The sequence below is a fragment of the Myodes glareolus genome, chromosome 17 (assembly GCF_982192425.1).
Source record: "Myodes glareolus chromosome 17, mMyoGla1.1, whole genome shotgun sequence".
Classification (NCBI taxonomy): Eukaryota; Metazoa; Chordata; class Mammalia; order Rodentia; family Cricetidae; genus Myodes; species Myodes glareolus.
The window spans coordinates 25432081-25444915 of NC_142042.1; the positions used below are offsets into that span (position 1 = coordinate 25432081).

The 12835-nt window shown below is 40.6% G+C and overlaps 1 protein-coding gene across 3 annotated transcripts in view; it reads right to left on the reverse strand.

Annotated features, from left to right (window-relative positions):
- The window catches only part of Tbck (TBC1 domain containing kinase), a 144477-nt gene that overhangs the window by 13395 nt on the left and 118247 nt on the right, over positions 1 to 12835 (reverse strand). For all 3 annotated transcript variants that reach the window (XM_048456743.3, XM_048456744.3, XM_048456745.3), the window contains exon 25: positions 2682 to 2841. In XM_048456743.3, the coding sequence (XP_048312700.3) occupies positions 2682 to 2841 (160 nt within the window). The remainder of the gene's footprint in view (positions 1 to 2681; positions 2842 to 12835) is intronic.

Genomic DNA, 12835 nt, shown 5'->3' on the forward strand with positions numbered 1-12835 from the left:
TTAAGTGCTGAATGTTTTAGGAAAATAGAGCCATAACCTGGTAAAGTTTATTTCAGGTTTTGGTTTCATGCACTGTGTGGTGTGTGCAGTCAGAAGAAGCCCATTTTAAACCAGGACACAGGGCAGCCTTCAGCCTCCAAAGTCTCCGGAGCTAAGCTAATTAATGGCAAAGCTTACATTGTCATCCAGCTACCATGGCTATGGGCAGCACATTAGGTAAACTGGATCCAGTTTCCGCATGTTTGAAATGGGCAGATTCTCCCTTGTTTCGGCTGCTTTTCCTGCTGTTGTGATAAAAAGCCTTGACAGAATCAATGAAGGAAGAAATGAAGGAATGAAGAAAGGGTTTGGATTTTGGCTCACCACAGTTCCAGGGTGTAGAGTCTATCATGCCCAGGTGGCAGCTAGTCACATGTGTCAAAACAGACAGCAGTTCATGCAGCACGCTCAGCTTCCGTTCTCCACTTACATTCCTTTCTCCACATAATTCAGGAATGGCACACAGTGGGTGGGCCTTCCCACCTCAATGAAGACAAGAAACACCGCCCTCCCCCCGCCACAGTCATGTCTAAAGGTCTGTCTTCCAGATGAATCTAGATTCTGCCAGGTTGACAATTAACTCTATCACTCTCCCTTATAGACAGTCATGAAAAACAAAAGGAGATAACACATGCAATGTACTTACCACAGAACCAATCACAGAAAGACTGGTTCATAGTTTGGATTGTCATTGTTGGGACTCTTCCCTAAGGCTGTATGTTACCTGGAGCCTAGAAGGGTGTGATTCTCCATAGTGGTATGGATGTATGGAATGATATGGCATTACTGACTAATGTAGCAGGCATCATAAAATGACATCTTACATCAAGATAATACAGCTACCATGGCTGTAATTATATACGTTGCCACTGATTTGGGATTATGGATTTAAGTTTTAAGTGACCAGATACTTACTATACTAACTTTCTTGAAAGGGTGCAGTTAGACATCCTGTTACATAATATATATTGCCACAAATTGTATGAAAGGTGTGATTTATGACATAATTAGTGACGATTCAAAATCAAGACTGGCCTTTAGTCAATGTCAAAAGTAAATACTGTCATTAGCCCTGTCCTACTAAAACAACTTTTAGATATTTTAATTATTTTTGTGTATTCATTCATTCATTTTGTGTGTGTGTGTGTGTGTGTGTGTGTGTGTGTGTGTGTGTGTAGTGTGAACACATACATATGCAGATTGTGGAGAACCACTTGTGGAAGTAGGGTTTCTCCGTCCACCATGTGGATCCCAGGAATTGAACTCAGCTTATCATAAGAAAGTGCCTTTACCCACTGAGTCATCTTGCCTACCAAGTTTTAGAAACTTAAAATAGCTTAAAAACTTAAAATAGTTCTCATGTGACTATGTTTTTAATAACTATATTAAAATGATTCTTATGGTTTGTCCCTTTTACAGAGACATAAACTAAATTGGATGAGAATACTTTAACCTCCATTCCTAGTTTTCTCAGTGAGGAAAGTTTGCTGACCTTTGGTCTTCCTTTTCACTCTGTCCTAGGCGCCACGGGGTTCATTTGATGGTATAGCTCTGCTTGTGTCCCCAGGGAACTAGTAACTGCTGCTCTCCTAGGAATGATTCGTCCCCACTTTGGGGAAAGGGCGTGGATAGGATGGGTTCTGTGTGGATGGGAATGTTCTCTACTGACCCTGGGATGTCGTTTGTAACCCTGCTTGGCTCTCATGTGCTGCTCTCTGATACTTTTCTTTCTCTTTCTTTATATCTCTTTCTTTGAGAGAAGATACATCTACATAGCCCTGGCACTTGCTACACTTGCTATGCAGACCAGACTGGCCTTGAACTCAGAGATCCATTTGCCCCTGCCTCCTGAGTGTTGGCATTAAAGGTGTGAAATGCCACACCAGGCTCCACTTTCTCTTTTTTTTCTTCCTCTCTCCCTACTTCCCTCTCTCCTTCCCTTTTTCTCTCCCTTCCTTCCTTTCATGGTGGTAATTTTTAGCAGTCATATCTATTTTTTATTTTTTTATTTTGATTAGAATATCCTCTCTAATCTGGAGAGGGAGTCCAGCTTTTTGTTTCACACATCTGAAACAGACACTCAACCCTTGAGTTTCTAGGTAAACAAATCTTACCAAATCCTGACAAATGCCACCCAGGCAGCTTGCAGAGCCTATGTCTGGTCCTGATTCTCGGACAGGAGAAATTCAGTTTATATTTTTGAAATTTCAAAAAGTAGCTAGAAAAAAAATCCCTGGAAACCTATGCTGTCATATTAACTTTCATTATAACAAAATAATGGAGGTACCTAACTTTATAAAGAAGGAGGCTTAATTAGCTCACAGTTGCAAAGAGAGGAAGCCCAGAGGCCTGCAGTCAGTGCCCATAGTGGATGGCAGTAACGCATGTGGAGGAAGAGAGCATATGTTGGCGTCAGAAGTCAGTGACTCAGCCCTACAGTCCCTTACAGAGGCAAACCTCCACTGACCACAGGACTGCCCGCTAGGACCTGCCTCTTAAAGGCCACACCTTTCAGTATCATCAGACTTAAGACTAAGCTCGTGATACAGACCTCTGACAAACGACATCAGCAGTTACCATCAGGGTTTCCTAAGCCTTCTGCTGTTTATCCTGGGGGACAGGACAGCCCTGAGTGCACTTACCTCGGCTGTGTGCTTGGCCACATGCCCCACGATCACAATGACCTTCCCCTTGAAGTTCTGAAGCATCGTGGTGTAAGGGCCTTGGCTGAGCTCTCCCTCCGCTGTGAAAGCAGCGCTGAACGGGATGTTGATGCTGCCTGCAATGTGACCTCGGAGAAAGCTGACGAGGGAGTTAGGGAATGCCACTTTTTTCTTTTACTTTCTTTTTTATTTTTATTTTTTTATTTTTTGAGTCTTGATTGTCTGAGAGAAACAGAGGTAACTCATTCCTAGACAACAGTACTAAACATTTCCATGTTCACCCGAGTATTTTATCTAAGCAAAATAAGATAGATACTCTACGGAGGAAGAAAATTAAATTTGAAGCTGAAAAGAAAAAGGAAAAGCAGCTTAAGCTGTAATTATCAGTGGAAACTGAGAGTGACCCTGACCCAGTGAAGCCACAGTCACCGCTGGCTGCAGTCTGTGGACCATCCAGTCCAAAAGTACAACCAGAGTTTTGTTTTGTTTTTAAAGTAAATGCACCGGCAAGTGAACTGTCTCAGGGCAAATTTGATACTGAAAATACTTGATGCTAAGTTAAACTCCATTGGGAACTGTGAGAGGTCATCAGCCCCAGCTGGAAACTGTTCTGCTGCAGGTTAATGTGTCCAGTGAACTCAGCCAACATACCCATTATTCTGACTTTATAACCTCCTAAGGGAGCCATGTCTGATGGTTCTTATACTTTAGAAGAATTCTGATGGTCTAATTGACTATTATTGTTAGTTTAGAAAGTAAAACCATCCACTAACCTACAATATTTAGAAATGACATAAGATCTTAAAAACCCATATATGGTTTACAAAGTAATTAAAAGTACAAGTGGACTAGTAAAAATAGAACTTTGGAAATTAAGATATGGCTCAACCGTAAAGGAGATGTATGAGTTGCTGTGGCAGACTGCATCCACCTGGGAGGACAGGGAAGGGTTTTCACTGATGAAGTGATGGCAAGGTCAAGTTCTGAAGAATTATAGTTAAGACAAAGGAATAGAATGGAGGAGGGGATGCAAAGTTTGGGCAGTGGGGAAGCGTATGCCCAATTAAGGGCAAGGAAGGACAAAATGCTGTGAACAATTTAGGACATGAGATAAAAAGGGAGGTGGAGGCTCAGCTTGCCTGGTGTTGTTTATGATAATGATCTTTATTCAGCTAATACGGAAAGTCGAAGTATTATAAGCAGAAAAACAGCACACTGGGTTTGTATATTGGGCACCACTGTGGGAAAAGCACAGAGGAAAGTGACGATCATCCAGTCACACTGCGCCTCTCTTCTCGGCTGGCCCGAATCAGTTGCCAGAAAGAGTTTTTGTTCCTCAGCGAGCACTTCTGGCCTGTGAACAGCTTTACTTTTAGTGAATTTACAGCAGCAGAAGCAATGCAAATCTATCCCAGTCAGGTGCTGGGACAGACATGCTCATACAGCCCACCTGCTCCTTCCTTTTTGTCTGCACAGCCTCACACTGCCCCTGGTGAAAGCATGACCCTTGGCCATGGTGTTTGTATTAGACAATCCTACCACACCGTGCCTTGTCTTGTGGAGAGGAGGATTTGGAAGGTAGAGCTAGGTACTTGATATACACTGGGTCAATCTTATTTTCTCTCTCGAAAATGAGAAACAAACAAACAAACAAAAAACAAAAAAACAATGCTTACATGTGTTCTTGAACATAAAATCCAATTTGAATGCCTCTATATATAATATTAACCACATAACAAAAAAATCATAATCCCCTGCTCTAAAAGTAAAACTGCTTAAAGTTATATTATGTGAATACCTGGTTTGAATATAAATATCAATAACATTATCTGAAATTACAGATACATCTGGGGAATTTCTATATGCTACTTAGTATGTACTTTTAAAGTAGATTTGTCTATACTGCCTTCCATCACTAAAAGCATGTCACTAACTTGCTATTTTTCCAGAATTTTCTGTTAGTTATGCTTTATGGTTTAATTTTTATAAAGTGGAGATTAAGTGTCAACATGCTTGACAAAATGATGAAAATAAGAGTTTTGGAGAGGAGGACAGTTCTGTCTAAAGCCCCGCCCCACACACTTCAAGTCTTCCCATTGTACTTGGAAGCAAAAGCATCCAGAAGCAGAGCCTTAGACCACAGCTGCCCCAGCAGTGCAGTCCTGGAAACTGTCTAAGCACACCCTTCCCAGAACACTCTTTGTCAAGAAGCGGAGACTGAGTAAGCACAGATGCTTGGACACACAAGGCTGGCAGCCTCTACATCTTCCATCCCTAACTGCATTACTAGCAAACAACACAGGAGAAGAGCCTGGCCTAGTTAGAGATCAGTGCATTTACAACAAGCAGTCTTTTAGTACGCTTGACATGGAAGAAAACAATTTTAGTTACTTAAGGACCTTTTGTCCTTGGCAATTATGTTTCATTGCTCACAGCACAAATCCATACAGGGCTGACATTAAGATGAAGTAGAGGGAGTTCCTCCATTCCCTCAGGCAGACACTCACTGCCTGACCACAGGCTACACTGCCAGAGACCAGGTAGGCTGCCTACCTGTGTACCTCCTCTACTTGGTGCACCCCCAAATGATCCCCAACCTCTCCTCCTTTCTTACTGTGTTTGAATCCTCAACTCTGGAGGTGACTCCTTGCTGGACCAGAGGCCACACCTACAGTCAGAACTTCAGGTAAGCCACCTGCCCTTAGACCTCCTTCACTCTCTTGATGCCCCACAGCCTTGACTCTATTCCCAAGCCTTTCTTCCCACCTTTTCCCTATATCCCAGCTGCCAATTCAGGTGGAGACTCCCTGCTTGAATGGGGGCCATGCAGGCCACCAGCACTCCAGGTAGTCTACCCACCCACAAACCTCCTCCTCTCTCTCAGTGCCTTCTCCCAACTGACATTGTTCCCAGTCTTCCCTCTTTGTGGCTGTATTCTAGCCCCCAACTCAGGCATAGAACCCTGCTCAACCATAGGCCACACAGGCCAGAGAGGAAACAGAAACTAAGGAACAAAACACCCATACAACAAAGACAAACTCAGAAATCAGCACAGACACACAATCACCCCAAATCCAGATGCCGAGATGCCAGAGTAAAAACACAATCAACAATAGCCAGGACAATATGGTACCAACAGTGCCCAGCTATTCTACTACAATAAGCCCTGAATAGTCCACACAGGTGAAGCACAAGATAAAGAAAGACCTTAACCAACTTAATGAAGATGATAAAGGTCTTAAAGAAGAAGTGAGTCCCTGAAATAAATCAAGGAAAAGACAAACAAAAATTTGGAGGAAATGAGATGAGTAAATTCCTTAAAGAAAGCCAAGAAAAAAATAAACAGTTGAAGGAAATGAATAAAGCTGTTCAAGATCTGAAAATAGGAATAGAAGCACAAAAGAAAGCACAAACAGAAATGAAAAATCTAGGTAAGTGAACAGGAACTACAGAGGCAAGCTTCACCAACAGAATACAAGAGATGAAAGAGAGAATCTCAGGTACTGAAGACATAATAAAAGAAATATATATACGGGTCAAAGAAAATGTTAAATCTAAAAAATTCCTGATATAAAACATTCAGGAAATCTGGGATACTATGAAAAAATATAAGATTATAAGAACAGCAAACACCCCAGTTTAAAGGCTTAGGGAATATTTTCAATAAAATCATAGAAGAAAAATTTCCTAACTTAAACGTTAAAAAGCCTACAAGTGTTTAAGAAGCATACAGAACACAAAGGAAATTGTACCAAAAGAGAAGTTCCCAGGTCACATAATAATCAAAGCACTGAACATACAGATCAAAAAAAGAATATTAAAAGCTCCAAGGGGAAAAAAAGAAGTAACAGAGAAAGGTAGACCTATCAGAATTACACTCAACTTCTCAGTGGAGACTCTAAAAGCCAGAAGAACCTGGGCAGATGTTCTGTAGAGTCTAAGAGATCATAGATGCCAGCCCAGGTTAATATTCTCAACAAAACTTTTAATCACCATAAATAGAGAAAGCAATATATTCCACGATAAAGTCAAATTTAAATAACACCTATCAAATCCAGCCCTACACTGCATCAAAATCAGGAAACGGTGTGGGGAATGTTGGTGCTCAGCTACTGCTTTCTTTTTGATACAGCCCAGGGTATGGTACAACATCCTTTCAGTGTGCCTCTTTCCCCTCAGTTTACCTCATCAATGTAACCCCACACAGGCAGGCCTAGAGACTAAATAATCTTCTGGAGATGTGTCTGGACCTGTCTCTGAGGTGATTCTGGATAAGGTGACAATATTACCACATTGAGCATATTTTATTTGTGAAGAACATATAAAACATATACTGCTTAAACAGAAAGATTAGTGTCAAATAGAAGGGGGTATCTGGCATTTGGTGACTTAGGTTAGCAAAGCCAACTCTGATCATACCTGAACTAACTCTGGCAAGTAGAGGAACAACTACAGTGAGTGTGCTGAGATGTGAGTCTTTCTGCTTTAGACACTCTGGTTTCCCTAACTGTTCTGCTGTGGAAGATGCATTTGCACAGGATCCTTTTAGCAAGGTGGTCCTGGAGATGAACATACAACACTACAGACTTCTGTATGTGTAGTGATATTTCATTTGTATTTTAATAAATAAAGCTTGCCTGAAGACCAGAACACGAAACAGCCACACTAGTCAGCCATGCAGGCCAGGCAGTGGTGGCGCACACATTTTATCCCAGCAGCCACACTAGTTAGCCATAGTGGTCGGGCAGTGGTGGTGCATGCCTTTAATTCTGACACTAGAGAGGAATATAAGGTGTGATGAGACAGGAACTTATTCTCTTTCAGTCTGAAGATTTCATGGAGGTAAGAACTCTCCAGTGACTGGCTGTTTTGCTTTCTGATCTTCAGGTTGAACCCCAATATCGGTCTCTGGGTTTTTATTATTCATGCTACATGTATGTACTTTGGAGATAAATGGGATGCCACTGCTTTCCTAATATAGGCAAAAACCTATATTTTCTGCATTCAATTTTTAAGTTTAAAAATGCCACTACAGGAGAGAAATCTCATAGATATGGTGAAAGTGATTTTCACAATCAAGGATGTGTTATAATGAGTGTCCTCCCCACAGTCAGGTACAGTGAGTGTCCTCCCCACGGTCAGGTTACAGTGAGGGTCCTCCCCACAGTCAGGTTACAATGAGGGTCCTCCCCACGGTCAGTTACAGTGAGTGTCCTACCCACAGTCAGGTACAGTGAGGGTCCTCCCCACAGTCAGGTGTCCTTCCTAAGTTGCTTCTTGTCAGGCACTGGGTCACAGTGAGGAAAAGTGTAGTTAAAACACACAATAATATTCTAAGTAGTTAAAGTAGATAGAAATTTGAAAAATGAGTCCTGAGCATAATGTACTTATATCATATAGGTAAATTAAGTGGGAGTGCTCATATCATGTCTTTACTTCACAAAAATTAATTCCTTTAAAATGCATGGTCAAAATTCAACCAGAAGCAATCTCATATTTCTGAATCCTACAGAACACAGCGTTTTGTTGAGTATTATGGCCAGTGGTACTAAAGTCTCTTTATCAGACCACACCAACGTCACCAATTATGGAATCCTACATGTCTCTGTGCTGGCCTGCTTTCTGTGTTGACTGGTTTATATAATGTAACTATATCTCTTTAAACACATTTAAAGACTGGACCTTTACTAATAGCCTAAAAGGGGAACAGAACTAAGCCTGTGGTTTCTCCATATATAACTGAGTAATGTGAACTGAAATAAAAAATGGTCAGACACCATTTTCTCACATACTGGACTTGGTATCAGCAGCACCCCATTAGCCACTTTTATCACCTCATCATGGCTTCCACTAACAACTTCACTTCGGTGACTCTCATTCCCCATCTCTATCCCAGCAATGGTCTGGCAATGTAAGACAGTCCTTACCTTGAGCTTAGAGTACTGCAGAAGCAGCTGTCTAAAGCTTTTGATTTTTTCCCTGAAATCCATTTTATTCAAAATCTTTTCAACTAAAATTTTTTAAACAAAGTGGCCAGATGACAACATTTCTGCTGAGAAACGTTCCATGGCCCAGATCTCTCAATTCAGCTCTCATGAACCAGGACCTAATAACCGCCATTTGAAATGGAATCATTTGGCTGCCTTTCTGCAAATGGTTCATGTAACTTTTCTCTGCCTAAACACTTTATTTATTTAGACAGGGCCTCTACACGGTGTCCTCCGTGCCAGCTTCCCAAGCGAGTGCTAAGGTTACGGACTTGAGCAGCTGGCTCCATTGTACTTCTCTGTAATCTCTTAGATATGTTCTTCGCCTCTCTGGACCTGATCCTCGGAGGACTGTGTTCTCACTTCCAAACGTCTTCTATCCCGTTGCTCACTGAATCTACTTGTACCTAAGCAGCCATCATCTTGTACCCATCCTTGTATTTCTATGATATTTTGGGTATGACTCAAGTGTGATGCAATTATCTATTAAAAAGTCCACTCTATGACCGGAGAACAGGGGCTCCGATTTAACTTTGTATCCCTGTTGTCTAGCAAATGTCTTTAAACAGGACCAACTGGTTTGGATCTAGTGTTAAAACAACAAATGACACCGACTGCTAATGTAACCCTAACAACTATTAATCCAAGCAGGGAAGAAATTCTCAGCAGTAGCTACCGTACAGCCCACATTAGGGAAGATCCATTCAGACATGGATGGAATGTTTAGATAGACCGAATACAAACTTACACAGGGTGAGCAAACTCTTGCTGAACCTCCTTATCGCCTGTCTTCCTCTGACCACAGGTATCTCCACAGTACTTTGAAAATATTTTCAGAAATAAATTCTTCAGGAATAGTGAAAAGAATAATATTAGCATTCACTGAGTATGGTGTAATAATGGAAACAGTTGGGGCTGGTTTCAGATTAAGTGAAGTCTTCAGCCGTATTTCCTGTTTTTCTTTTCCTCTCTTTTTTCTTCCATCTTTTCCTCCCTCCTTCCTTCCCCCTTTCCTAAGAGCTTAGAAACAAAGCTGTAAAACTCAGCCTTTATTTGAAGCACAGGAGATTAACATTCCCTCAAAGCATTTCTGTTTACAGATAGCATCAGTTGGAGCCACATTTGCATGACTAAGGCCACCTTTACTATGAACTCCAGGAAATCTGAAACTCTAAATATTTATAGCTACCAAATCAACAGCTGGGCTGGGCATTACCTTTGAAACCATTAACATTACTCATAAAGTTTATGCCACTACACAAGAAACATTTTCTGTTGCCTTTCTCCAAAAGTTCCCATGGATATACTGAAAAAAGCTTTCCCTAGAAACACTGCCCCTCTGGAGCCTGGCACTGCTGTCACTCTTCAGTGCGCATTTCCAAGGGTTTGGGGCTGTGCTCTACCGCCCAGTGTGCGCAGTCGGCTACAGCCCTCAGCTTTCTTTGCAGTCCTCAGACACAGGCAGGCGGAAGTTGATGCTGGTTTGCTAATTCACTTCTCTTTACGTGAAACCAAAACACCGACAACAGCTAAGTAACTGCAGCATCCATGGACTTCCAGACAGCAGTCGTAAGCCATCTGGGAAGCCAGCTCCTTAAATTTACTGGCATACAGTTCATTTGCTTAAAAGAGTCTCTCTCCCTGCACAATCAGGTGACTCTATTACTTTGCATAGGGAAAAAGATGATATTAAAATGCAATTTTAGAAATTTATTATCCCTAAAACACAAATGAGGAAAAATGTTTACCCATATGGCATCATTAGATACTGTCTCATCTAATAGGCTTATAAAACAGCAGAAAGCAGATACTGGGATCCCAGCACAGAAAGGTAGAGGCAGTTTTAGTTCTAGGCCAGCCTGGTGCTGCTGCATAGCCAGTTAGAAACTAGCATGGGAGAGCTTGTCTTCCAAACTAAACAAAAGCAGAGGGTAGAACAAGATGTGGGGAAGCATCAGTATTTCAAAACTACCTTTCTTTAGAGAAAGAAAATGACTACAGTGTTCTTTTTTTCCTATGTTTTGTAGCAAGGAAGAAATGGAATTATTTTAAAGGTACATTAGACATTTACTCATGTCTCAAAACAATTGGTAGAGTGATACTGGACCTAAATAATTATAAAGTTTTACTTTGAAAGGTAAAACTACTGAATCACCTACCATAATACTTCACAGGTACTGTCTGTCAGGGTTTCAATAGCTTTATGTTGTTTTTATTGCTTATTTTAAGTGTATTTATGTTTTGCTTGTAGTATGGATGTATACTCCATACATGCATGGTGCTCAAGGAGGTCAGAAGTGGTATCAGGTTTTAGCCCATGGCTTTAAATTCTAAAACCATCATCACTGGGCTGCTGAGACGGTTCAGTGAGCAAAAGTGCCTGCCACCAAACAGAGGACTAGAGTTCGATTCCCAGGACTCACATGGAGGAAGAAGAAAGCCAGCTCTACGGGATGTCCTCTGACCTCCACAAGCACACTATAGCATGTGCACATTTACAAATAAATACATAGAAATGTAATAAAGATTTAAAACAAGAAAGCACACCATTATTATTACAGCTTTAAGGAAAATTAGATGTTTGAGTGAATGGGTTAAACTTTACCAATTAAGTCATAAAAAGAAAGGATTTTTGTAATACTCCTCTTTTTTCAAAGTATATTATTATATTTCAACATTTAAAATAGTTTTCCTAGATTTTTGTGGCTGCAGTTGTTTAATGGGATCCACACAGGCAGAGTTGCTCTGCTGGTAACTAGGCTATATATACATATGGATACTAAAGGTAGCAGCTAGGGTTTGAAGGAACGTGGACAGTTTTGGAATGAATACATAGCTTGAAAATCAACACAAATAACAGTTAATTTGTATTAACTGACTCATCTACTTGTGTATATGCTTAACAGTCTATGCTGAGACTAATATGAACCTGGCAAAAAGCATAAAGATTGGCAGCTTCAGGCTGGCTCTATCAGCTATCAATTACATGGTCTTCATATGGTTCTTTAGCCTTTTTAAGCTCAGTTTGTTCAGCAACCAAAGTTCCTGAAGACTTAATTGTATGTACGTCATAGGACTAGCACCATGCTTGCAATGGTGCAAGATGTCAATAGCAGTTATTATTAGATCTGAGCTCACTGGAATGTACTTTTTCATAGTGTCCTTGTTCTAAAGCAAGTACAATTGTACATCTACATTTTCCACAAAATGTCTTAAGTCACCTGGGTATCTCCAATAATGGATATAGGAATTAGTATTAGTTGAGGGAAATTAAGGCATCTGAGTAAATCCTAAACCATATTGTAGATTTCTGACTCTCCCATCACTTCTGATAGTGTCGATAACTTTTTATTTACTGACTCCATTTGTTATTTTGCTGGCCTCCTTGATGGTTCAAAATATGATGTGTGTTTATACACTAAGGTCTTTAACTTTGCTCTTTGTTCTGCTTAGAATGTTCTCTCTAGGCTGGGTCTCTGGGTCTTGAATTGCAGCACTTGGAAGGGAGAGGCGGAAGGAGCTCTTAGCTGGAGGCCAGACTGGTCTACAAACAGCAAGTTGCAGGAGGCCCTGTCCAAAAAAACAAAACAAAACAACAGCAGTGCCCCTGTTTCTTCACTTCCCGCTAGTCTATCCAACCACTGCCAGGCCCTATTCAATAGCAACAGCACTAACTGCCATGTGAAACTCACTTTCTAGATATGTTTATCTTTTCAACTGAAATTCATTTGCCATTAAGTGTACAAAATTATCATTTTGTTTAGAAACGGTTTTCTCTTATCTGGTGTACTGACCGGCACACAAAGACAATACAATATTTGCTGGGTGAATGACTGTTACATGAGGAAATGTATTTAGTTTGAAATCCTTACTGTCCTACATTCTTAAGAGTACTAACTTGCTTCAAGACTGAAATGGACACTTTCTAAATGTTAAGCTTGGGGCTGGGTGACAAAATTAACAAGACTCTAATCTCTGTCTTATCCTGAGATTATGTTCTCTTGATAATGATTTCTGCTTGTTTCTCTTATTTGCTCTTACTGTCTTTCTTACTCATTTGTTTCAATGTAAAATATTTTGATGTTTTATATTCCTAGAAAATATCTTATTTTTTAATCTTTTAAAAATTATGACTATTCTTACGGA